At 41.8% G+C, this 27,708-nt stretch overlaps 1 protein-coding gene across 1 annotated transcript in view; it reads right to left on the reverse strand.

Moving 5' to 3' along the window:
- Positions 1–27,708, reverse strand: part of plcb1 (phospholipase C beta 1) — a gene marked incomplete at both ends in the record, with an annotated part of 146,587 nt that overhangs the window by 78,890 nt on the left and 39,989 nt on the right. Inside the window, 4 exons of the mRNA XM_079833982.1 lie at positions 64–139; positions 212–265; positions 3,767–3,846; positions 5,614–5,754. Coding sequence (XP_079690108.1) covers positions 64–139; positions 212–265; positions 3,767–3,846; positions 5,614–5,754 — 351 coding nt within the window. The remainder of the gene's footprint in view (positions 1–63; positions 140–211; positions 266–3,766; positions 3,847–5,613; positions 5,755–27,708) is intronic.

The raw sequence follows: 27,708 nt of genomic DNA on the forward strand, positions 1-27,708 counted from the left end.
AAGTGGCCAGTGTCTCTCTCTCTGCCAGCAGGATTCTGGACCATTAGCAGAACATATGCTCACCCGGCCGGCCGGGAGATTACAGCACTCCAGAGCCGTTTCCACACGCTTCCGGTCAGTCGAGAAAATGCGGAATATGCTGCAGAGAAAGAGAGAAGCGTCAGGATCTGTTCCTGCTCCGGGTGATCAGGAGGAACGGCGGAGGCCTTACTTTTTCACAGGGATTCGACCCTCCTGGTTCGGCTGCAGCTTGAGTTTCGTGAAGCTGGTGATAAACACAAACATTTCAGAGAAAAGTATAACAACTGAAAGTGTATATATACATACACACACACACACACACACACACACGTTTGTTTTTGTGAAATGTGAGGACATTCCATAGGCGTAATGGTTTTTATACCGTACAAACCGTATTTTCTATCCCTTTACACTGCCCCTACCCCTAAACCTACCCATCACACACACACACACACACACACACACACACACACACACACACACACACACACACACACACACACACACACACACACACACACACACACACACACACACACACACACACACACACACACACACACACACACACACACACACACACACACACACACACACACACACACACACACTGCCCCTACCCCTAAACCTACCCATCACACTCACACACACACACACACACACGCACACACACACACTGCCCCTACCCCTAAACCTACCCATCACACACACACACACACACACACACACACACACACACACACACACACACACACACACACACTGCCCCTACCCCTAAACCTACCCATCACACTCACACACACACACACTGCCCCTACCCCTAAACCTACCCATCACACACACACACACACACACACACACACACACACACACACACACACACACACACACACACACACACACACACACACACACACACACTGCCCCTACCCCTAAACCTACCCATCACACACACACACACACACACACACACACACACACACACACACACACACACACACACACACACACACACACACACACACACACACACACACACACACACACACACACACACACACTGCCCCTACCCCTAAACCTACCCATCACACTCACACACACACACACACACACACACACACACTGCCCCTACCCCTAAACCTACCCATCACACACACACACACACACACACACACACACACACACACACACACACACACACACACTGCCCCTACCCCTAAACCTACCCATCACACTCACACACACACACACTGCCCCTACCCCTAAACCTACCCATCACACACACACACACACACACACACACACACACACACACACACACACACACACACACACACTGCCCCTACCCCTAAACCTACCCATCACACACACACACACACACACTGCCCCTACCCCTAAACCTACCCATCACACTCACACACACACACACACACACGCACACACACACACACACACACACACACACACACACACACACACACACATACACACACACTGCCCCTAAACCTACCCATCACACTCACTCACACACACACACACACACACATACACACACACTGCCCCTAAACCTAACCCATCACAGGAGACTGTGCAGTTCACTTTCTGTGAAAAAAAACTCATTCTGTGTGATTTATAAGCATTTTGAAAAGTGAGGCCATGGGGAACGTCCTCATATTTCACCCTCTTTTTGTAATACCTATGTCATTATACACATTTGTGTCCTGATATTTCACAAAAACATGCCCACACACACACACACACACACACATATAATTACATTTAAATGTAATGTAAAGATTTTCACCAGAATGCTAAATAATGTAAAAGTTCCATTCATCACTTTTTACATTGGATGGATGGATGGATGGATGGATGGAGGGATGGATGGATAGATAGATGGATGGAGGAATGAAGGAGTGATAGATGGAGGGATGGATGATGGATGGATGAAGGAGTGATAGATGGATGGATGAAGGAGTGATAGATGGATGGATGGAGGGATGGAGTGATAGACGGAATTATGGATGGAGGGGTGGATGGATGGAGTGATAGACGGAACAATGGATGGAGGGGTGGATGGAGGGATGGAGTGATAGATGGAACGATGGATGGAGGGGTGGATGGAGGGATGGAGTGATAGATGGAATGATGGATGGAGGGATGGAGTGATAGATGGAACGATGGATGGAGGGGTGGATGGAGGGATGGAGTGATAGATGGAATGATGGATGGAGGGGTGGATGGAGGGATGGAGTGATAGATGGAACGATGGATGGATGGGTGGATGGATGGAGGAGTGGATGGATGAGAGATGGGTGGATGGAGTGACAGATGGAGAGAGGGGTGGATGGATGGATGATGGAGTGATTGATGGGTGGGTGGGTGTTGGGTATATGGAGGGAGGGTTAGATGGATAGAGGGATGAAGTGATAGATGGATGGAGGGATGCGTGGATAGAATGATGGATGTATGTATGGAGGGATGAATGTATGAGTGATGGATGGAGGGATGGAGTGATAGACTGAACAATGGATGGAGGGGTGGATGGATGGAGGGATGGAGTGATAGACGGAATGATGGATGGATGTATGGAGGGATGAATGTATGGAGTGATGGATGGAGGGATGGAGTGATAGACTGAACAATGGATGGAGAGGTGGATGGATGGAGGGATGGATGGAGTTATAGACGGAATGATGGACGGAGGGGTGGATGGATGGATGGAGTGATAGACGGAATAATGGACGGAGGGGTGGATGGATGGATGGATGGAGTGATAGACGGAATGATGGATGGAGGGGTGGATGGATGGAGGGATGGAGTGATAGACGGAATGATGGATGGAGGGGTGGATGGATGGAGGGATGGAGTGATAGACGGAATGATGGATGGAGGGGTGGATGGATGGATGGATAGAGTGATAGACGGAATGATGGATGGAGGGGTGGATGGATGGAGGGATGGAGTGATAGACGGAATGATGGATGGAGGGGTGGATGGATGGATGGAGTGATTGATGGATGGTGGATGGATGGAGGGATGGATGGAGTGATTGATGGATGGATGGAGTGATTGATGGATGGGTGGATGGAGGGAGGGTTAGATGGATGGAGGGATGGAGTGATAGATTGATGTATGGAGTGATAGATGGATGGAGGATGGATGGAATGATGGATGGATGATGGATGGAGTGATAGACGGAATGATGGACGGAGGGGTGGATGGATGGATGGATGGATGGATGGAGTGATAGACGGAATGATGGATGGAGGGGTGGATGGATGGAGGGATGGAGTGATAGACGGAATGATGGATGGAGGGGTGGATGGATGGATGGAGTGATTGATGGATGAGTGGATGGATGGAGGAAGGGTTAGATGGATGGAGTGATTGATGGATGGATGGATGGGTGGATGGATGGAGGGTTAGATGAATGGAGGGATGGAGTGATTGTTGGATGGATGGATCGATGGATGGAGGGTTAGATGGATGGAGTGATAGATGGATGGAGGATGGATGGAATGATGGATGGATGATGGATGGAGTGATAAATGGATGTAGGGATGAATAAGGGATGGATGGAGGAAAATGAGCCCATATCTGTAACGGCTGGGCAGAATCGGTTAAGTGGAAAAGTGGCTAAAAATAACTCAAACATTTTAAAAACTATTCCTAAAAGGTAAGTGTTAAACTCCTGCAGTGTCTGTGAGGCGTCAGGTTCACTGTGAGAGCCGCAGGTACTCACGCTTTCTCCAGACTCGACTCTCTGACCATGTTCTGGGCCAGCAGGTTTGAGGCCAGACCGAACAGCTCGTCCGCCCACTCCTTTATCAACCACAAACACAAACGCCATTCACATTACAGACTACTCCGCTCAAGTTTCCTGACTAACATTCACACCACACAAATCTCTGACCGTCAGAAACACACACATCACGCTCTGCTTATTTAACCCCTTGACTGCCCCCCCCCCCCCCTTTGAGAATATACATGAAAATGCACTATCCAAACTTAAAGGGCTTTAATTCAAGAATGCTTTGGAATATAGACCTAAGTTTGGTCTTGTTTTAAAGCAGACACTCGGCAGATTATTGCTGAAGCAATTCAGAATATGAAAGTATGAAAAAGTTATGGAAGTCTAAATTTACTGTAAGTAAAAAATACTGTACTAAATATTTTTTATTTTATATAAAATATATATTTTACAAAAATGTTTTAATCTAAAAGTACTATAAAATCAAAGCCATATGTCTAACCAAGTTGTGTTCCAAATTTGAAGTTAATATCACAAAAATTAAAGTTCCCATGAGATTTTGTTCAGGCGCTGTACCAAAAATAGCCACCGGGTGTCATCCACATTCCATTGATTGTTTTTTTGATGCATTTTCCTGTAAATTTCTGTCAAAATGTCACTTCCATCACAAAACGGTCACCAAATATGGAACCTTGAGACTCAGACCTTTCGGACGATATGCGTTTTGTCAAGATTAGAAAATATTTTGATTATAAAGTAGTTAACCCCTTAACTGTCACCGTCCCGCTGGCACTCTTTTTTGATTGCCTTTTTTTCGTATCATATATTTTAGTAATTATCATAAATTAGGTATCATTTAAAAGCTTACGAACTCAAAATTCAGCCTGTGGAAACCGTTTTGAAATTGGATGTTGCGTTACCATGGAAACGGTACTTTAAATTCTTCTAGCGGGCTCCTCCCCTAGTGGGCGGTGTCATGTTTCAAATTACAACATTTATTTTAACGACTTTAATAATCAAAATATTTTCTAATCTTGACAAAACACATATCGTCGGAAAGGTCTGAGTCTCAAGGTTCCATATTTGGTGACTGTTTTGTGATGGAAGTGACATTTGGACAGAAATTTACAGGAAAATGCATCAAAAAAACAATCAATGGAATTTGGATGATACCCGGTGGCTATTTTTGGTACAGCGCCTGAACAAAATCTCATGGGAACTTCAATTTTTGTGATATCAACTTCAAATTTGGAACACAACTTGGTTAGACATATGGCTTTGATTTTATAGTAATTTTAGATTATTTATTTTTTTGTAAAATATATATTTTATATAAAATAAAAGATATTTAGTACAGTATTTTTTATTTACAGTAAATTTAAAGTTCCATAACTTTTTCATACTTTCATATTTTGAATTGCTTTCAGTTCAAGAAAAAAATCTGCTGAGTGTTTTCTTTAAAACAAGACCAAACATAGGTCTATATTCCAAAGCATTCTTGAATTAAAGCCCTTTAAGTTTGGACTGTGCATTTTCATGTATATTCTCAAAAAGGGGGGGTGACAGTTAAGGGGTTAAAATAAATGTTGTAATATGAAACATGACACCGCCCACTAGGGGAGGAGCCCGCTAGAAGAATTTAGAGTACTGTTTCCATGGTAACGCAACGTCCGATTTCAAAACGGTTTTCACAGGATGAAAAGTTTGTAAGCTTTTGAATGATACCTAATTTATGATAATTACTAAAATATATGATGCGAAAAAAGGCGATCAAAAAAAGAGTGCCAGGCGTCCCGCCAGCAGGACGGTGACAGCTAAGAGGTTAACACAATCTTCACCTTGGCGACGTCTTCTTGGAAGGCCATGAAGTTCAGGTACTGGATATTGACCATGTCGGGTCCCGTCACCACCGTCAGCATCCGGTTCTCTATCCGTCCCACCAGATTCCCCACATCCAGGAGCTCCCGGAGCTTTGCTTCCTGAGGGAAAACAATAATGAACACTCTCTTTACAGCCTCTTAGATCCCGCACAACCGCTTCCCACCAGCACTTTAGCACTTTAGCCAAATGTATGGCACTCAGATACATGCAATTGTGTGGATTTCTAGTTTCCACAAAGTGCAAAGTGACCCACATTTGGTTTTTGGCCACTCTGAAAGGGTGTAAAATTGACCAATTTCCTCATGGAGCCGCATTAAGATCTCCACATCTCTGGGATTGAACCATATGGAGTCTTTAAAATGAGGATACCACCTCACCGACCCACCCGTGGGTCCAATATTGCATCATCATAATCATTTAAAAAAAATCTATAAGTTGTGCAGCACAAAACTAGACATATGTGGTATCATTTGAAAGATTAGAACCTCCGCTTTCTTGATAACCCAAACACTTTTGCATTTGTGTTACACAGAAGATGATAATATGGTCTGAATTCGACCCCCCCTTGAGAAAATCATATGAATAATATTACATTTCATATTTATTTATCACACAAACTCACCAAAAATACACAAGTCATATATCAAATGAAAGCTCTCACCCTCGAGAATATCACTGTGCGGTTTATTTCACCGATCCAACACTTTACAGCAACGTTATCATCAAAAGAATCACGAAGACGGAAATGACTCCTTTGAACAAGCAAGAGTCATATTCCTGTTCGGATCACTGACTCGTTGTGGAGCTATATCGGCTCGTTCCTTAGGTTGTTTTCTTCAAAATGAGACTATTTTCACATCCCTGTGAGCAAGCATGGGCAAAACACACTGTGATATGTCACCGATGTCCAGATCTAAACATGTGATGCAGACAAATTATCCTTAGTTTTGATCGTCTTTGTTAGCCGCGATGACATTACGTATTGCGTCATACGAAGACACGTCGATCACGCTTCTAGACCAATCAGAGCCAGAGATCTCCCTTTAAAAAGTTGAGAGTCGATTTCCCAGCGGCAGGTTTAACCCTCGTCCGGTCTTCGTTTGGGAATTACACTCAGGGTCTTTGTGGTCTCCACAGACCCCAGGCAACAAAATTTTATTTTGTAACAAAAAAATTGGTTTTTTTAGAACAAATGCAATTTTATTCTCTTTATTAATGTTTTTACTCAACATCTGTGCAGTTTTTGGAGTATTTATAATAATTTTTTAATTTATATAAACTAATTTAATTTAATTTAATTTAATTTAATTTAATTTAATTTAATTTAATTTAATTTAATTTAATTTAATTTAATTTAATTTAATTTAATTTAATTTAATTTAATTTAATTTAATTTAATTTAATTTAATTTAATTTAATTTAATTTAATTTAATTTAATTTAATTTAACACAAAATCAGTTTTTTTAATGTAAAATTCACTTTATAAAAAGACCCAAATTTCTAACTTTCATTCGCGGGGATAACATGGATAATTTAACATGGTTTGGTGTAAGATTGTTGCCCATCTTTTGGAAAGATGGGCTAATGTGCTATTTGACTGACTGAAATATCTTTTTCACAAGTATTTTTCAGTTGGATTCATATCTAAATGTTATGAAATCCCAGTTATAATATAATTTTGTCAAAGTTCAGCATTTTTTTGAAAAAATCTTATTTTCAATGATGTTACATTATGATTACAATCAAACCTGAACAGAAGAAAAGTTGGAGACTTTAGAGTTTATCATTTATTTCAAACATCTGATTTTATTATAATTCTACAAATTTAATCTACACTTCAGTTACTGACTCTAACAGAACAAAAATTAACAGAAATGAACAGTTATATTACATATTGAGTAAACAATACACAACAAGAACATCAAAATGCATTGAACTGAACAGCAATAACAAATGTATTCCTGTGTGTGTGTGTGTGTGTGTGTGTGTGTGAGCATGATCATTTTGAATTGTGGATGTTTTATGCATTGTTGGAAGTGTGCCACTTGATTTCTGTATGCGTGTTCTGTGTTGTCTCTGTTTTTGAGGATGAATTTTGTCCATTTTCTAAGCCCGAGTGTGACTTTTTTTGTCACACGAACATAAAAAAAGATATCAATCCAATACATTTTTTTTATTTGTAGATCTAGAGAGTGTTGACCATCGTACAGCGTCTCATGCCATTTGGACAAAGGGAACATTTTTTTTATTTGAGCAAACGTCCTTTGGGGTCAGAAAAGACCCCGGAGACTCAATGCAGATGAGTAAGAGTTATTAGATAGTTTGGACAGCTTAATCTCAATAACTATTTTTTGGAAGGAGATATCAAGAAAATATTTTTTTCCCGTTTAATTCCAACTAGTGGAATCAACAGAAACTGAAGGGATGTAGACCAAACAGATAAAAAATTATAGATTTTCAAATGACAAATTAATAAAAAAAAATAAATCAAAATATGAACTTTTTATACATGTTTATCATAAAATTGTGAATAAATACAACATAATATATGCAATATTCCACCACTGTGTTCAAATGTAGAGTTTGTAAAATGATTTAAAAAAATTCAATTTACTCCAATGTATGTGGATAGGGCGCTCTTTTAAATTCAGATATGCCTAATTCTCTAAAAAAAATCAAAATATGCTGCTACCAATCTCTGTGTAGAATTAGAATTATGCTGCTGCCATCTTTCTAAAGTAATTTTTACACCACTCTAATTTTGCTCCAAATCTCAAGTGAAAGTCATTTTGACCCCCCTCTACAAAACAGTGGATTACTCAGTCAATATACATTCATGACATTATATATTTTTTAATATACTGGTTTTTGGCCACTGAAAGTGTGTACAATTGACCCGCATTAAGATCTCCACATCTCTGGGATTGAACCATACAGAGCCTTTAAAATGAGGGATATTAAAAGGGATATTAAAGGGTAACTAAACCCTAAACCAACTTTTTTTAGTTAATGATCTGTAATACTGGGGCTTTATTAATGCTGTTCATTGATTCGAGTAAATGTTTTGACATTTGGGTATAAAGTGTTTTAATTCTATAAAATATGGTGTAAAACCGCCAAAGTGCTGCCCTCTTAAGGTTGAACGGTGGCGACTGCAGTTGAATTTTCCTATTGGACGTTGTAGGTCATAGTGACGTATGATGGTACCTCCAGCGGCTCACTAGCCACGCCCCTAGCACAAGCTCACCACGCCCTCAGAAATGTTTCCCCCAATCACATGATGAGAACGGCTTCACTCCAGTATGAACTGTCATATTTAATGAAGTAGAAACATTATTATGAATGAAACTGACTTGACACTTGCTTTAACATTGTAATGAAGAAAATGCGGTTAAATAATGCAGTTGTCAGTACACGTCAGGATTTTCTTGCGATATTGCCGCCCGTCATGTGTACAGATAGTTTTCATACATGAGACGCGCTTTCAAACCCTGACACGAAAGTGGTTGCCGTGGACGCAGATAGATTAGGTCAGTTCTCTTGCGCGGCTGCTTCACTAGCATCGTCGGCATCGGGAGTTAACGCAGTTTGAGCAGCGGCTCGCATTGATAAGGCTCCGGGTTTGTGTCTACAGACAATCCACCCTCCTCCACTTCAGGTGAAGGTAGGAGAAATGACCGCTCTGTTGCAAAGCTACTGGCGTCACTCCAGTCATTCTCCATCTTTGCGACTCGCGAGTCTGACAGCTGTCAATCAATCCGTCACTGCGGGTCTCAGGTGCACACCCTCCGCTCAGCTCCGCCCTCAGTTCATCCCCTCTGTCTCCGCTGGGCTCTGCCCACTTTTCCAGCATTTTTCAAAATTTGCCAGTGGGTGGAGTTAAGCTCTGAGCAGGGGTTTAGTTACCCTTTAACTGCACCCCCCCCCCCCCCCCCCCCACCGACCCACCTGTGGGTCCAATATTGCACCATCATAATCATATAAATCAATCGATGCGTTAGTGTAAGAAAAATATCCATATTTAAAACTTTATCAAGTAAAGTTCCAGCCGATCGCCTTCCATGGAAAAGTGTTGAAAGTGCCATTTCGCAATTCAAGATGCGTACGTGACGAGTGTACCTGGTCTTTTTAAATATAACTCAAGATTGTATTTGTCTGAGAGAAGAATGTCATATACACCAAGGATGACTTGAGGGTGAGTAAATCATGGGCTAATTTAAATTTTTGGGTGAACTATTCCTTTAAGAGTTCCTTTCACTGGAACTAAGGGGCCAAGCCCAACCCCATGAAAAACAACCCCACACCATAATCCCCCCTCAACCAAACTTTACACTTGGCACAATGCAGTCAGGCAAGTCCCGTTCTCCTGGCAACTGCCAAACCCAGACTCGTCCATGCGATTGCCAGACAGAGAAGCGTGATTGGTCACTCAGAGAACACGTCTCCACTGCTCTAGAGTCCAGTGGCGGCGCGCTTTACCCCACTGCATCCCACGCTTTGCATTGCACTTGGTGATGTAAGGCTTGGATGAGCTGCTCGGCCATGGAAACCCATTCCATGAAGCTCTACACACTGTTCTTGAGCTCATCTGAAGGCCACAGAAGTTTGGAGGTCTGGAGCTCTTGAAGTTGGCGACTTCTGTGACCCTCAGCATGCGCTGACCCCGCTCTGTGATTTGAGTTGCTGTTGTTCCCAATTGCTTCCACTTTGTTATAACACCACCAACAGTTGAGCGTGGGATATTTAGTAGTGAGGAAATTTCTCAAATGGACTTATTGCACAGGTGGTAACCGATCACAGCCCCACGCTTGAGAGCGACCCATTCTTTCACTTGGACGGGTGTCCAAATACTTCTGGCAATATAGAGTACATCTGAAATGTAAAAATAAAACAAACTCTGCCTGGTTGCTTAGCATGCAGATCAGATGCTCTGTTCCTGTCTTAGTGGGCGTTTGCTGGCAAGAATAAGCAGCAATGTGGACCCGTTTTTATGCCAAAAAGCCTTTGGGTCTGTAGCTCTGATGCCTAAGAGTGTTGCTCAGGTAGGGAGCCTCTCTATAGTTTTGGAGCAGATCTTTTAATTCTACAAGTGTTTCTCTCTCTCTCTCGCAGCACATGCAGCTGTTCAACAGGTGTGTTTGTCCTCTCAGCTGTCAGCGGGTAATTACAGCCCGACGCAGTGACTCTCCAATCAAGCGCTGATGTGCGAGCGTGATCTGTGCCACAGCAGAACCGATGCTTCAACACAGCGTAAAAAACACTCACTGCCAAACGTGTCTGGATGTTAGCATGAGAAACGCTGCACCAGCAGCAAAATCCCAAAGAGCACATGAGCACCGGGAACAAATGGGAAAAGACATCAAGAAAAATCTAATGTTTTATCAATTTCGGCTGTGACTCACACAGAAAAACATACACATACACATACAACAACACACCGCAGAGGAAACCGAAGCCATTAAAGAGTCTAAATCCATCAGTGCTCGCGGAGAGCTTTGGTAATTTCAAAGATGGTTCAATGAGTAATATCACATTTTGAATTGTCTTCGTGCCACTCGAGGGAGCAAATGATTGAATGGCGCCACCAATGTCTCGCTCCAAACTAGCATTTAGATGCATTGCTTAATGATGCTTGTAAATATTTTATTCAATCGAAACGATGAGCCAACAGACTGTCACGAGTATATCAAAGAATACAACTTAAATACAGTTGCTGAAATAACCTACATAAAGCCATTCAAACGTTCACTTCCATAATGCCACACTTCATTTCAGATCTCCGATGAAAGATTATTCAAAGCTCTTTCAGTAAAATATATTGCAGTGATATTTCAGAGAGAGGTGTGCTGCTGCTACTTCACTAAGCTATCAAATACGTGATTTTCACCAGCTGGACAACAAAACCCACAGATACACATTGAAGGAGCAGAAGATCAGTTCATGAGAACAATCCAGCAACTCTCTGAGCAGCCATAGCAACACCACAATCTGTGCTCTGCTTGTTTATTATTAGGGGCCAAGCACCGAAGCTGCGGAGCCCCTCTTGAAACCGTTAGATTTCTTATCATTATTCCGCCATGGAAGTCTATGGCAGCCCATAGAACCGTTTGCGGGAAAATGATGGAATTTGGTACACTGGTAGAGGTCATTACCAATAGTAACCACACCAATTTTGGAGTCTCTAACTCAATCCCTCTAGCGCCACCACCTGTCCAAATTTTGAGTCATATTTTTGCTAATAACTTTTGAACCCTAAGAGCTAGAAACAAAATCTTTTTTTCTTTCGATTCCGTGGCTCAAGATTCGATTGAACCCTATGACATCATTTCCGTCATGAAAATATTCCCGCCATTTTTAATTAATCGAAACCCAACTTTTTCAAACTCCTCCTAGGCCGTTGGTCCGATTTACACGAAAATTTAACCAGATCATCTTCAGACAGTGCTGACAAAAAAACATGGAATTCAAGTTGATTCGTCATATCGTTTTTGATTAACACGCAAACAAATTTTATGTAACGCTTGCAAAAACACACTTAAGGCAATATCTCCACAACGCTTTATGGTATTCAAACCAAACTTGGTACAAGTCATCACAAGCATGACTTGGGGCAACATTCAGCGTTTCGGCCCAGCGCCACCTACTGGTCCGGAGATACGAAAAATGGCTGTTTTTGCGTATAACTTCTGAACCGTTTGTCCAAAAATCATAAAAGTGGTCTCGTTAGATTCAGGACAACATGCCGAGAAGTAGCCTGAGAAGTTTTGAAACAGCGCCACCTAGTGGATAATTTTTTTTTCTTCAAACGCTTTTAACTTTGGGTGGGGTTCACTTATTTTCGTGGGACTAACTTTTTTAGTCTTCTGTATCCTTGCCGAGTCCACTGATACCAGACTTGCCAGGTTTCGGCGTATGGTTTGTGCAGCGCGGCAATTTAGCGCTTAAAAAACGTTAGCTGATATCTGCGAAACCGCTAGTCCGATCGAGACGAAACCAGCGCCAGAAAATCGACATATGTCAAAGCCAAAATGTCAAAATATTGCTAAAAGTGCTACCGCCAGACCCGGAGATCGGCTGAATGGATTAGAAAACGGTAAAACTCAACTGTTTAACTCTAGGGGAGCTGGAAAATGAGACTATTTCCAAAAAAAGTTTTGTGTTCCTTTAAGGGTTACCTACTCTTCCGCCAGAACTAGACTCGCGTACGGCTAAGCCTGTGATTATAGTTTATAAAGTTATAAATATGGATATTTTTCTTACAAAAATGCATGGCTCTGCTTCAGAAGACCTTTATTTAAGCATTTACTGAATCGAGGCATTCTGAGATGCTGAAAGCACAGGCGGGCGTTTTTTTTTTTTTTTTTGCTACTCAAAACTAGCCCAAAACAAACCCAGTCGCGTTTCTCTGGTTCTCTGGTCGCATTTGGGGGGTAAAATATGTGTCTTTTTGGCAGCGTTGCCTGCTAAAATTCGCATTCCCGGGGCAAAATATCACAAATTTGGGGTCGCTTCAACCCGCGGACATGGAAAAACCATGCGTTCATGACCTCAAGGTTAGATTATTGTAATGCTCTACTGGGTGGTTGCCCAGCTCGCTTAATAAATAAACTCCAGCTGGTCCAAAACGCAGCAGCTCGAGTTCTTACTAGAACCAGGAAGTATGACCATATTAGCCCAGTTCTGTCACCACTGCACTGGCTGCCTATTAAACATCGCATACATTTTAAAATCTTGCTTATTACTTACAAAGCACTAAATGGTTTAGCTCCCCAATACTTGAGCGAGCTCTTAACACATTATACTCCATCACGTCTACTGCGGTCTCAAAATTCTGGCCAGTTGATCATACCGAGAATATCCAAATCAACGGCAGGCGGTCGATCCTTTTCCTATTTAGCACCTAAACTCTGGAACAGTCTTCCTAACATTGTTCGGGAAGCAGACACACTCTGTCAGTTTAAATCTAGACTAAAAACACATCTCTTTACTGTGGCGTACACATAAAACACTTTTTCAATGAAATGATTGTTAGGCTGCATTAACTAGGTCAGCCGGAACCGGGAACACTTCCCATAACACCTGATGTACTCGTGACATCATCAGAAGAATGGCATCTACGCTAATGATAGTCTCTCTGTTTTATCCTGAGGTTTACTGCAGTCAGCCGGATCCGGGCCGTATCCAGTTCAGATGGTGGACCTGCTCAGAGAAGACCAACGCATGACCCTGAAGTGTCTGCAGAGACCGTGATTAGACGCCCCCTGCAACTGCCTCATCGACACGGCATCTCAATAAACCCGTCTCCGGCGTGATGGCTCCGATTGTTCGAATATTACAATTTAATAATACTTAAATCGATATGTCATCCTCAATAAACCCGTCTCCGGCGTGATGACTCAGATTGTTCGAATATTCCTATTTAATAATTGTTTAATCGACACGTCATCCTCAATAAACCCGTCTCCGGCGTGATGACTCAGATTGTTCGAATATTCCTATTTAATAATTGTTTAATCGACACGTCATCCTCAATAAACCCGTCTCCTGCGTGTTGCCTTCGATCTTTCGAATATTCCGATCTATTATGACCTCTGACCTGTAAAGTTGTCAGAATAATAATCATACGCTGTTTGTTAATTGGCCAGAGGAGAACTGGCACCCCGACTGAGCCTGGTTTCTCCCAAGGTTTATTTTTCTCCATTAGGTCACCTGATAGGGTTTTGGTTTCCTTGCCACTGTCTCCTCTGTCTTGGCTTGCTCAGTTGGGGACACTACATTATCAACTAAATATCCAAATAAATCTAATTATTAAACTAAATTAACCATATAAACTAAATTACTGATCTAATTAATGATCTAAAGCCCACACTGTCACTGTATGATAATTGGAATGAACTGATGACATCACCGTTTTCTCCAGAGCGGCTGTATGGCTGAATAAAATTCCGTTGCATTATTTTCCTGTTTAACACTGTGAAGCTGCTTTGAAACAATCTACATTGTTAAAAGCGCTATATAAATAAAGGTGACTTGACTTGACTTGTTGAAGTAGCCCAATTCCGCGGGCAACACTGGTGAAGACTGTCCACTGCACGAGCCAAAAAAGAACATAAACCCCGCCTACTTTGATTTGATTGGCCATCTCAATCATTTGGACATTGACGAGTGCTGTTAGACCCAAGGCAGACCAGACTAAAATGTAACTTTTAAACCCTTTTGTCATCCTAACAACACCATACAAATTTGGCCATTTCTAATTATTGGGGGGGACTTGTCCCCTTCAATGTCTATGGTGGTTACGGCCCTGTGGAGGAGTAATATTTAAATAGTATTTTGCAGTTTAATATTCACATGCTCTAGTATATATATTCGTCTACAGTCTGGAGCCCTGCGCTTAGATAAACACGGAAGCGACCAGTGTTGGGCACGTTACTTAAAAAAAGTAATTAGTTATAGTTACTAGTTACTTCTTACAAATAGTAACTGAGTTAGTAACTGAGTTACATCATTATAAAAGTAACTAATTACCAGGGAAAGTAATTACTGCGTTACTTTTTTTTTTCTCTCCAAATGTTCAAATATGTCAAATAACTTGGATGCCCCCAATATTAGATATGTTAAATGAATTGGACACTAAATAGAATAAATTATTATTATAAAACATTGTACATTAATGTACACTATTGTAATGTTACTGTGGGACAATGTGAGAGACACCTATCAAATTCAATGCATTATTGTAAATATTATCAGTAGGCCTACTATAGTGTAAATATTGTGTAAATATTATCAGTATTATACTTTCCTTTGGTAGTGGAGCTCGTTATCACCTGGGTTTTTAGCCACTAATTTTGTGGCATATGATGATGTGAGGCGCTTCAGAATCACTTGCCACCGGCGTGGAGAGACTCTTTCTTCCTGGGCATAAGTTGCACGTTACTTAAATATTCTTACCTTTCACCTCAACGACGGAAAAGTAGCGCTTATACTTCCAATTTGCGAACGCTACCTTTGAAGTCGTTGGACCATCGCTGAATGTGCATATGCGTGTGCGTCATTGGTGTGTGTGTGTGTGTGTGTCTGTGAACCAAAGACCGTGAAAAAAATAGGTGTGAACTCAACCTATCAACTTCAACCTTGTCTCCCACCCACCAATCATCATCAGTTATGTGTACCACCGCACCCACCCCCAACACGCATGGCTAGTGCGCGCGCACACACACAAAAGTTGCAGGTCCGACTGACAGAGAGCCTGTTCGGATGAAAAGCGCTTCAGTGAGCTCAATTATAGTAACGCGACTAACGCCGCATTTTTTTTCCTCAGTAACGCTAACGGCGTTGTAACGGGAGAAACAGTAATTCGTTTGATTACTCGTTACTGAAAAAAATAATTCCGTTAGTAACGCCGTTTATCTGTAACGCCGTTATTCCCATCACTGGAAGCGACTGAACGCAGCTGCGGGAACCGAATATACTCGCGAGTCGGTACTACCGGTTCTAAAGAAATGCTGGTATCGTCACATTTTTATAATTCCAGTACCGACTTGGTACCAAAGTACCGGTACTTGTGACATCACTAGCTGACACTTTTTTATAGTTTGTGCTTGCTGTTTAATAATTCTTTGAAACTTAGGAAACTCCAGTAGTTATGAAAATATTTATCTAGAAATTTGTCATGGAAACTAGCATTAATTAAACAATTTAGTAATCAATTCAAAAGCCACATTGGACCAGCGGAAAATGGACGGATGGATGATTCAGGTACGGCGCCATCAACTGGCGAGAAGCGCAAGCCTCACAGTGCATTCTGGGTATTCTCTAGCCGCTGAGCGCACATCAGTTGTACACTCGTTATTGCGGTGCATCGTGGGATTGACATCAAGTGCACTCGATAACGTCCATTATGGTTTCAGACACCACTACAAATGGCTGTTCCCTCAAACTGTGCCCTATTAAGGGTATATGGGGCGTATATTAAGGGTATATTTCAGACACTAATATCCTAGGATATTTTGGCTTTGTTTTTCGACACTAGATGGAAGTGGAAACGTCCATCTTTTGTACAGTCTACGGAAGAGACAGGATCTTCCTGTAACCCTCATCATGACTCATGATTGGGTTCTGGCCCCGGGGCCCCTGCAGCCAGACTACGGTTACACTTTTATTTAAAGCAGTTTCCCCCGACAGCATGACAGACGACACAGGTTCATTAGTGAAAGACGCTGTGTGCGCTGCAGACATGGCCTCTGAATATAGCACATGAATAATACATGCAGTTATTGAATATTAAATTGACTCTTTAAAAAGGGAGTTCTGTGTGAACTGGACAGATGTGTGAGAGGTTGGCTCTAAAAAGAGATCACGCCTATAAATAGCCTACTTGCTGCTTGATTATGTCCATTGCATGTCACTTTTCTGTACTCGTTTACATTTTGCATGTAGTAATTTGAACATTTTTATGATTCTTGTCATGCATTTCAACACGTCAATCTCATGAACAGACATTATTATCTCTATGAACTCTCTCACGTGCGCATGTTTCATGCAAATCTCTGTTTTATATTCTCCGCAGGATGCCTGGGCAAAATGAAAGGTCCTGTTGAGAGGAAAATAAATTGGATTTAGATTTCTCTGCACACCTGCATATATTACAGCACTCCGGCATACTGACAGATACAGACGTGCAGGCGGCCTTTTGTAATGAGAGACCTCGACATTTTCTATTTGTCTGATGAAATTCAGCACTGGCTGTATTAAAACAACACATTGTTGATCATCACAGTGAAAAATCAAGAGCAAGTTAATTGCTTTCTGCAGCGTAAATCACAAAAACGCCTGACGATCTCAACCCTTCATAATTTAAACGTGCTCTTTAAGAGGAATACGATGACAACAAGTGGTGCATGGCCCTGATAAGCTCATTATCATGATGTTACGGTTGCTAGGTGGTTGCTTAGGAGTTCTGGATGCTTGCCAAGGTGTTGTTATAATGTTCTGGGTGGTTGTCAGGTGGTTACGCACTACCAGCCAAATCCAAAAAGATAGTCTGTGGGATTGATTTTTCTCAATTTATTGTCTGCTAATCAGGGCTGCACCATTAATCACAATAAACCTGAAATTGCAATATGACTTAATGCGATTACCAAATCTCAAAGGGTGGGAGATATTAAATAAATAAATATATGCGCTGTGTGTTTCAGAGTGAAGTGCGGCATTGTGTCCTTTTACACGTGTGCAGCTCATGATCCAGTGTTTTCAGTAGGGCTGTAATCAACCAAAGAAAATCTTGGTCGACTGAAGTCCTGAAATTTTCGACTAAAAATGACGTTAGAAAAAAAACGTTAAATTAATTAGCTGCGCACTGTGCGCAGTACTTGGTAGCCTTGTTGTCTGCATAAATGAATTATAAATAAACATAAAAAACTAGTAGGCTATTTGCAGAATATTAAATAGTTTTTGAGCTGATTATTTTGCACTGAAATGAGTCTGACACACGAGTCTGTCGGCTCTGACAGCGTTGCATCACGTGCACCTGCGCAATATCATAGCCTATGATTTCCCAAAATATAGTACTATTGTCAACTAGATATCATCACAAGAACTTTTGAGGAATATGCAACATAATTTAGACAATTGTTTTTGTCATATGTATTATAATAACTGACAGACAGTATAATTTCAGCCGCTCTGTGCAGCTCGAACATAGGATCAGCTGAGCTCAGCTTCGCGGCTGAGACACGAATAGACTATTAACTTAAAGCTTTTACTCTTAAACACAAAAGGCATGTCCACTTTAATAAAAAATGAATATTTATTTAACAAGCCAGATCAAGAGCAGAAAAAACGCTCACAATTAAATAAATAATATAAGTTACAGAAAACTATCCTTCTTCAATCTGTCTCTCTTCTCCAGTGGGTTGGGCTAATCCAAAAGTGAAAACAATGGGGGTGTTTTGAAGACAGACTGTTACCTGTGAAACAGGGGTGCTCTGAAAACACCCCCATTAGCAATTAGTGCTTTCCACCTGATGAAATGAACGCGGCGCGGCAAAACTGATGAAATGAACGCGGCAAAACGGACAATACAGATCCACTTTTGAGGCACGACTGAAGTGTGGTGTTGTGACGCTTCCCCTCATGTGTATGTTGATGGGCGTTCCTCAAGTTTACCGCTATGGGCGTGCGTTTGAGCCAGCGGGGATTGAAAAACAAAGGACCGGCGAGAGACTTCTCTTCGCCAGTTGGTTGGGCTAATACAAAAGAAGTGAAAACAATGGGGGTGTTCTGAAGGCAGACTGATACCTGTGAAACAGGGGTGCTCTGAAAACACCCCCATTAGCAATTAGTGCTTTCCACCTGATTAAATGAACGCGGCGCAACAAAACTGATTAAATGAACGCGGCAAAAACTAATTAAATGAACGCTGCAAAAAATCGACCAATCAAAATTTTGGTCGAGCCAGAACGTATCGACCAATAATCGACTAATCGACTGGGAGATTACAGCCCTAGTTTTCAGATTAAATAATTTTTTTTACAGTTAAATATTACAATATTATACCACAGGTAGGGATGCACCGAATCCCATTTTTTGGGGTTTGGCCGAATCCACTGGTTAAGGGTGCATTCACACTTGTCATGTTTGGTTGGATTAAAACGAACCCTGGTGCGATTGCTCGGTTAGTGCGGTTCATTTGAACACATCGAGACAGAGCGACACGCGTCATAATCTGAAGACCACGCCCACCGGGGGGGGGGGGGGGGGCAATCAAACCGTCTCCATTGACTTTGCATTGCGTGAAGCGGCCTTTTTGTCATTTCGGACTTATAACAAAAAACTGAATATATAAACTGAATGTATAAAAGCTGATATGTGACAAGGTGTACAGCAAACAAGCTAAACAAAACCCAGAAGCAAAAATCCAGACTTTTTTATAAGCTGTTGACCCAAAAAACGAGCGTTTAAGTACAAAAAAGTGGATTCAGGCCATTGAGACATATTACACGCGGGTCATATTACACTGAGAACTACGACGACTAGAGGGGAACGTAATTAGCGACAGTAAATATAATATATAAAACGGATATTTGGATATTTGACTTAACAGTGACAAAATGTTTACTGCACACATAGACATATTGAGGCATTCTGAGTGTCAGGATCCCAAAATTTACCCATTCTTCCTGCTGACGCTTCACTTCGTATTGCCTGTATCCACTTTTATCTTCTTAAACGCTCGTTTTTTTTGGGTCGACAGCTTATAAAAACTTACTTCTGTGTTTTAGCTTGTTTGCTGTACACCTTGTCACATATCAGCTTTTAGACATTGTTCTGTTTTTTGTTATAAGTCCGAAATGACAATGAGGCAGCCTCCCGCAATGCAAAGTCAATGGAGAGCGTTGGATTGTTTCCCCCCCCGGTGTGGGCGTGGCCTAAATTACGTTCTGTCTCTATGTGAACGCTGCCATACGAACCCTGGTGCGCGAGAAGAGGGCAAACGTGTAGCAACGAGGAGGTAAAGTGCCAGATCTTCGTTTCTGCACACCACGGAGGAAATCCTGCTGCTGTTTTGAATGTTTTGAACATTTGATGAGCTCTTCGTGAGTTCTCAGCTGGTAAAAATAAAACCATATGTACACGCATAAAATGATGACATTTAATCAGCAAACAGCATTGTTAAAAATGCCAGTGTGAACGCTAAGCGGACCAGGACTATATGTTTTGTTTTTGTTTTTTGGTCCGGACCAAATGGACCAAACGCACCCTAAGATTCTGCCAAATCCGAAACCGAATACCGAATCCTACTCTCATTATCACAGTAAACACATTAATGAAGTAAACAACGTCCACAGCAGTGTAGGGATGCTCATATTGACCGTTTAACCGTTAACCGAAAGTCAAAACTTTGACCGATTAATACTATCAGTTAAACTGTTTTTTTAACGCTTTTTGTTTGTTTGTTTGCTGCATGGTTAAAGAAAAATATGCTGTATTTGTTCACTCACGGAACGCATCGACGCGTGCAACCACATGTCTAACCTAACCTCGCAAAATGAAGCCAAAATATGGGAGCATTTCGACAGAAAGGGCGACAAAGTTACTTACAAAATATGCTATGCGGTATTAAAATACAGCAGTAGTACAAGCTCCTGACTGGTGTAAAGCAAATGAACGGCTCTTTTTGAGGCTGGCCGCTCTAGCAAGGCGTTATCTCTGTATTCTTGGGACATCAGTGCCATCTGAAGCCTTGTTTAAGGCTTTTAATAGTGTGGTTTTGGTCAAGTTTACTAAAGTAAACATTGTCACGTATGTTCTTCTCGCCGCTGTTTCCTGATGGTTTGTAGAACAATTACCCCGAGTCGCCCTCTGTCGTTATAAAAGAACAACAGAACGGAGAGCGCAGAAGGTGTGCGTGCAGTCAGCAGATCTCGCGCTGCGGAGACAGACAAAAGTATAAACAAGGCTTAAAGGAACGCGCCAACTTTTTGGGACTTTGGCTTATTAACTGTATTCCTCCAGAGTTAGATAAGTCCATACATACCATTCTCATCTCCGTGCCATAACTCTGTCTGACGCACCCACCGCTAGCCTAGCTTAGCACAAAGACTGGAGGTAAGCTAGCCGACTACTTAAGTGACAAAATAACGGCAACATTTTCCTATTTACATCTTGTGATGTGTATAGTCACACCGTGTACAAATAAAAAGGTTACATGAGACACAGCCATCTTATAAACGTATACATACTGGGGACTATATTCTCAGAGGGCGCAGCACTGCTCTACTTCTGGGCACCTGAGAAGCAGCGTTGTTACTTCCGTCAACAAAACCAGCGTGACTAGGTAGCAGTTTTTGCACAATGGACCCACAGACAAAAATGTAAACTGCCCATCCTCCCTCCAATTCATTAGCTAGGTAAATGCTACAGTCCAGAGAATTACCTCTAGCACCGCTCATTTGTTACTGTGACAGAGCGCGTTCATGACAACACAATACTAACATTACAGGAGATACATGGAGCACGGGAAAAACTGCAATACAGTAGAATAGGGTGGTCACCCTTTTCATGTAACAGTGTCACAAACGTTACATTAGATCTAGCTAACGGTACTGGTATAGGCTAGTCATCTAAAAACATAACAGAACACTTACCACAGCCGCGGGTGTTCTGCGTCTGTACTATCGATGGGATGGCCGTATCCTTCAGCACACATTTCATGGTCCGTGTGGAAAATTGCATTTTTTCAAAATAGTCGTCCTCTGTGAAATGTTCAGCGCAAACGCGATGGTGCTTGATGACGACTACAGGTGTGTTTGGATCTATACCCAGAGCGAGTAACGTTAGCCATCAATTCATCAGGTCAGCGTTTTGGATTGGAATTCTATGAAATATCTGTTTATTGTCGCAGTTCTTTACAATACAGCGAACACCCATGATTGTTGACTATCTTGTAATTGCTGACTCTATTACTCCAACTCTGAGCGAACTCTCTGCTCCTCACCGCGGGGCTTCTCAGGTGCTGCGAGAAAATCACTCCGCAGAAGTAGAGCAGTACTTCGCCCTCTGAGAATATAGTCCCCAGTATGTATATGTTTATAAGATGGCTGTGTCTCATGTAACCTTGTTATTTATAGACGCTGTGACTATTCACATCACAACATGTAAATAGGAAAATGTTGGCGTTACTTTGTCACTTATTGCGCAGTCGGCTAGCTGGAGCCATTTATCTCCAGTCTTTGTGCTTAGCTAGGCTAGCGGTGGGTGCGTCAGAGTTATGGCATGCACGGAGATGAGAATGGTATGTATGGACTTATCTAACTCTGGGGAATACAGTTAATAAGCCAAAGTCCCAAAAAGTTGGCGTGTTTCTTTAACTGTGCGCTCACACCACCGCCAGCGAGAGCGTCAAAATTCGCACTGGCCGCCCTGCCAGCGACGCTGTATAAAGATTTGTGGACGCGCTGACACTCTGACGTTGATCGAATGCTTGGTCTTTTTTTTACTTTATTTAAAGGGGCTGCAACAATTATGTTGTTTTAGCAAACAATCATGTTCTGCATTTGTGCAAACTGAGCACAGGTAGGGTATAACCGTATTAGATAACCTCATGAAATCTTTTAAATGTGAAATAAAAAATAAAAAAACTGATCGATGGAAAACTTAATTATAGTTGGATGTTTGCTAACGAAATAAACCATTTAAAAGCCATTTGTGTGGTGTGGCGTTTGTGTTCATGGTTAAGTGCTAGTCTAATTTCTACATGCAGTTTATAGGAGACGTTTGCTAGCCGTGGTCTATAATTAACATTAACATTCATTTGTGTGCAGCCTACATTACAATAACTGTCCTGGGTGAAGTGCAGGATTAATGCAATTGGTCGAATCAGTGTTGTTTTGAGCAAATGAATTGTATTCCCGCTGAAAAACAAGCGTTCTAGAGCGAAAATGTTCTTATCAAACCCGCCACAGCAATGATCAACCTCTCCCACATTTTGCTTGGGAACTAATGTGGTTGGAACCAAAGTTTACAGCACTGCGTTCTCTGGGATCGTCTCAAGCGGAGCACTTCTACATTTCCATTGGTTGCCGCCCGGTTGCCGCCGAACCGCGTAATAGCTCATTACCATAAAGTTGAGCTGATTTCAATTCGCATACTATCCGTACTAAATGTGATTTTTTTTATAACTCATTCGTTTACATTATATAAAGCCTTAAAGTTCTACTTAATTAAGGGCGTGGCCACTTTGAGTGACAGGTGGATAGCCATTTATCTGCTGTTAGTGATCACGTCACTTCAGCTCCGCCCATGTCCCGCCTCTTTGCCCATTTTCGGTTATCCGGGAGTGATGCGCGATGACACGCTGGCAAGATGGCGACGGCCAGCTCGACCCCACTTTGCGCTTCAGAACGGCTCTTCAGAATCCTATGGGTGACGTCACGGACACTACGTCCATATTTTTTTACAGTCGATGGTCCGATGGTTAAGTAGAGAGGTTTAGATAAAGGGGTTTGAGTGATCAATTATCAGTTTTTAACCTGACTAAAAGATATTTATTCAATGTTATCCACATTATATTTCACCTGCAGCAACATTGTGAACTTTAGTAATGATACGTTTGGCCATTCACTTTTAAATGCATCATTATTAAAACACATGAGGAGAGTCTCTGCATTAAAGACCCACGAATGGCAGATCAACGTGCTACTACATTTCTCTCCGATACGGTAGGAAATTAAATTGAATGTTGAGGATTTTAACTGTGACGATGATTGACAGGGCAGTTTAAACGGTGACGGGAAACTAAACGACAGAGTCCGTTAAAGATGACGAGGTAGTATGTCCCAAAGCTTGCATGCGCTTCTGCTACACACTCAAAAGTATGTACTTTTTCTTCACAAAAAGAGTACATACTTTTAGATCGTAGAATAAGTAAGCAAATTGGGATGCAGCACAACGCCCAAATCGTCCAAGATGCGCCACGCCGCTCTCGTCGGAGCTGTAAGATTACAAATTTAAGAAAGTACATTGTACTAAGCATTTAAAGGTATAGATAATGATTCTGGGGTTTCCAGCAGGAGATTCCTGTCGGACTGTTTTCAGACTCTCACCGTCGTTGCCTCTATGCGTTTGAAAAGTTATGCTGATTAGGAGTAGGATTGGTGATACTCTGTCTGGGCGGGTTTTCCTTAAACCTGTATATTTAATTTACATGCTTTGTTAAACCTCAATGTAAATCCCTCCCGCTTTGGAATGTATATAACCTATCAGGTATGCTGTTTGAGTCAGACTGTTTTCGGACGACCTGCAGCACAGAGAGTTCTCATTAAAAGAATAACTTCTGTTTGATCCCGAAGTCTCCTGGTCTTCATCTTCTGAGTTCCCTACACTTTAGAAGATAAAAGTTCACAACAGAGCTCACCGACGTCTCTCATTGAAAATGAATGACTTCCGGCCACTTTGACGCTCTCGCCGCCGGCGGTGTGAACGCACAGGCTGCACTCCAGGCTAACACAATTCACTTGTTGATGCACATGACATGTTATTTAAAAAATATAAAAAATAAAAACCAGACAAGGTGTGGATTGAGGTAGGCCTGCTATTTTTATTTGACGTTTTTCCGGTTCTTCAAAGCTTCAAACGGATTCAGTGTATTTTCGTTTTGTCATCTTAATTTGGTAATTATTCAAGTGAAAAATATTTAGTGTAGACCTATTTATTTTATTATTTTTATTTATATTTTATCTGATCTGTATGCTGCTGTTTGCACGGTAAAATAAACCAGTGTCTTTTTAACGGGTCACAGACACTCGTCAATCGTGTTTTTATTTAATGCCAATTCAATATTATAATCTTATCAGTTAACGGGTAATAACCGGATAATGAGCAGCGGTTGTCGGTTGGGAAAATTAACCGAAATGAGCATCCCTACAGCAGTGTATTTTAATTTAATTTAAATTAAGAATAGGCAGCATTATGCCAGGATGACCTTCCTTTGCTGTACCATTCAATATATATCAGTAAAATGATATATGACTATATAGATGAATATATATCAGGAATATAATAATTCTATTTTGCCCCCAAATCTTCCCTACAGCCAATCCGAAATCCTAAGGTTAGTGGGTTTGTTCAAATCACTGAATGGTAACATTTATGTTTTCCCTAGCAAACACCTTTAACAAAGGATCCAGACACACACACTCCACCTACATCTGTGATTATCAAGGACGCCCCTGTAGTCTTTCTCCCTTTGGGCCGGGAAAGACTGCTCTGAAAAATGCATATTCATTATTCTGATGGCGGAGCTGTTAAGGAGGAGGTTTTAAATCAGATGAGTCAGCGTCGATGGGCCCGCAGGCGATCTGTTTCCTGCTCTCCGCTCCAAAGCCAATGTCATTGTTGTCACCTTGTCCTCCGCGAGGCTCCTCGCCATGTTGGATGCCCTTTCTCGCAACCTCATTAGCTCCGGTGCCTTTGGCTTTGGTCACATACAGGGAGCCTTTCCACAAGAGTTTCTATGGCAACATGCATCAAGACCTCGCTGCCTTTGGGAGCCGGATTTAACCAAACCACGCCGTATCAAAGTAAAGGGCCACGGTGCATCTGCTCTGACCACAATCATTAGCTTTGAGCTCGCTGGATCTCTTTCAACCACCAAAGACAAGTGAATGACCTCACAGACAATGCGGCCGCCGTGACGTGGAGTCCGGCCTTTTCATGTCGCTAATTAGCAATTAAAACAAGCACGAGGTATTAGTTCAAATGCCTTATTTTGTGTTGCAGAGGCTGGATGAATAAAATGTAACAAAACGCAAGAAATAACCGGGTGTCATATTAAACCAGTAGGCAATATTGTATTGCAGAAAACATTTATTTACTGATTTAACGTTTTGACAGCTCATAATTACACCTCCTGAAAACACAGATTAGACCACATACTGCTTGAGAACCAGAGTCTTGCGTCCTCAGGAAAATGTCATTGATGTTATTAACGTCACATTTATTTGTATGGCGTCCTTTCGAAGCAGCTTCACAGAAAGTAATACGACGTAAGTTTGACTATGAGGAAAAAAAATAATGTATAAATAAAAACATTAATGAGCGAGAACAAATATCTTTGACCAACAATGCTGTGGCACAAGTCATATATTCAGATTTTTACATTTGTTCAGTCCAATCAATTTGCTTTAAACTACAACTCCTGTCATCTAGAGCTGCATGATTCTGGATCAGTTGACAATCACGATTCTCCCACGGTTAAACGCCGCAGTCTATGCCGAAGTCACCATGAAATCAAAATGGACGTTTTTTGGCTTTTAGTATTGTATAGTATGTTCTCTATAAGCTAGTGTTGCTCCAAAACAATGATCACATTCACATTTTGAAGATATAAGTGTTCAAAGCGTACAGTCTCTCACTTCCACCAATATGGATCAGTGTCGTATATATATAAGGGATAGGGAACGATCAGACAGTGCACTATATAGGGGATAGGGAACAATCAGACAGTGCACTATATAGGGGATAGGGAACGATCAGACAGTGCACTATATAGGGGATGGGGAACGATCAGACAGGGCACTATATAGGGGATAGGGAACGATCAGACAGTGCACTATATAGGGGATAGGGAACGATCAGACAGTGCACTATATAGGGGATAGGGAACGATCAGACAGTGCACTATATAGGGGATGGGGAACGATCAGACAGGGCACTATATAGGGGATAGGGAACGATCAGACAGTGCACTATATAGGGGATAGGGAACGATCAGACAGTACACTATATAGGGGATAGGGAACGATCAGACAGTACACTATATAGGGCATAGGGAACTATCAGACAGTGCACTATATAGGGGATAGGGAACGATCAGACAGTGCACTATATAGGGGATAGGGAACGATCAGACAGTGCACTATATAGGGGATGGGGAACGATCAGACAGGGCACTATATAGGGGATAGGGAACGATCAGACAGTGCACTATATAGGGGATAGGGAACGATCAGACAGTACACTATATAGGGGATAGGGAACGATCAGACAGTACACTATATAGGGCATAGGGAACTATCAGACAGTGCACTATATAGGAGATAGGGAACGACCAGACAGTGGACTATATAGGGGATAGGGAACGATCAGACAGTACACTATATAGGGGATAGGGAACGATCAGACAGTACACTATATAGGGCATAGGGAACTATCAGACAGTGCACTATATAGGGGATAGGGAACGATCAGACAGGGCACTATATAGGGGATAGGGAACGATCAGACAGTGCACTATATAGGGGATAGGGAACAATCAGACAGTGCACTATATAGGGGATAGGGAACGATCAGACAGTGCACTATATAGGGGATGGGGAACGATCAGACAGGGCACTATATAGGGGATAGGGAACGATCAGACAGTGCACTATATAGGGGATAGGGAACAATCAGACAGTGCACTATATAGGGGATAGGGAACGATCAGACAGTGCACTATATAGGGGATAGGGGACGATCAGACAGTGCACTATATAGGGGATAGGGA

The sequence above is a fragment of the Gobio gobio genome, assembly GCF_949357685.1.
Source record: "Gobio gobio genome assembly, chromosome: 13".
Classification (NCBI taxonomy): Eukaryota; Metazoa; Chordata; class Actinopteri; order Cypriniformes; family Gobionidae; genus Gobio; species Gobio gobio.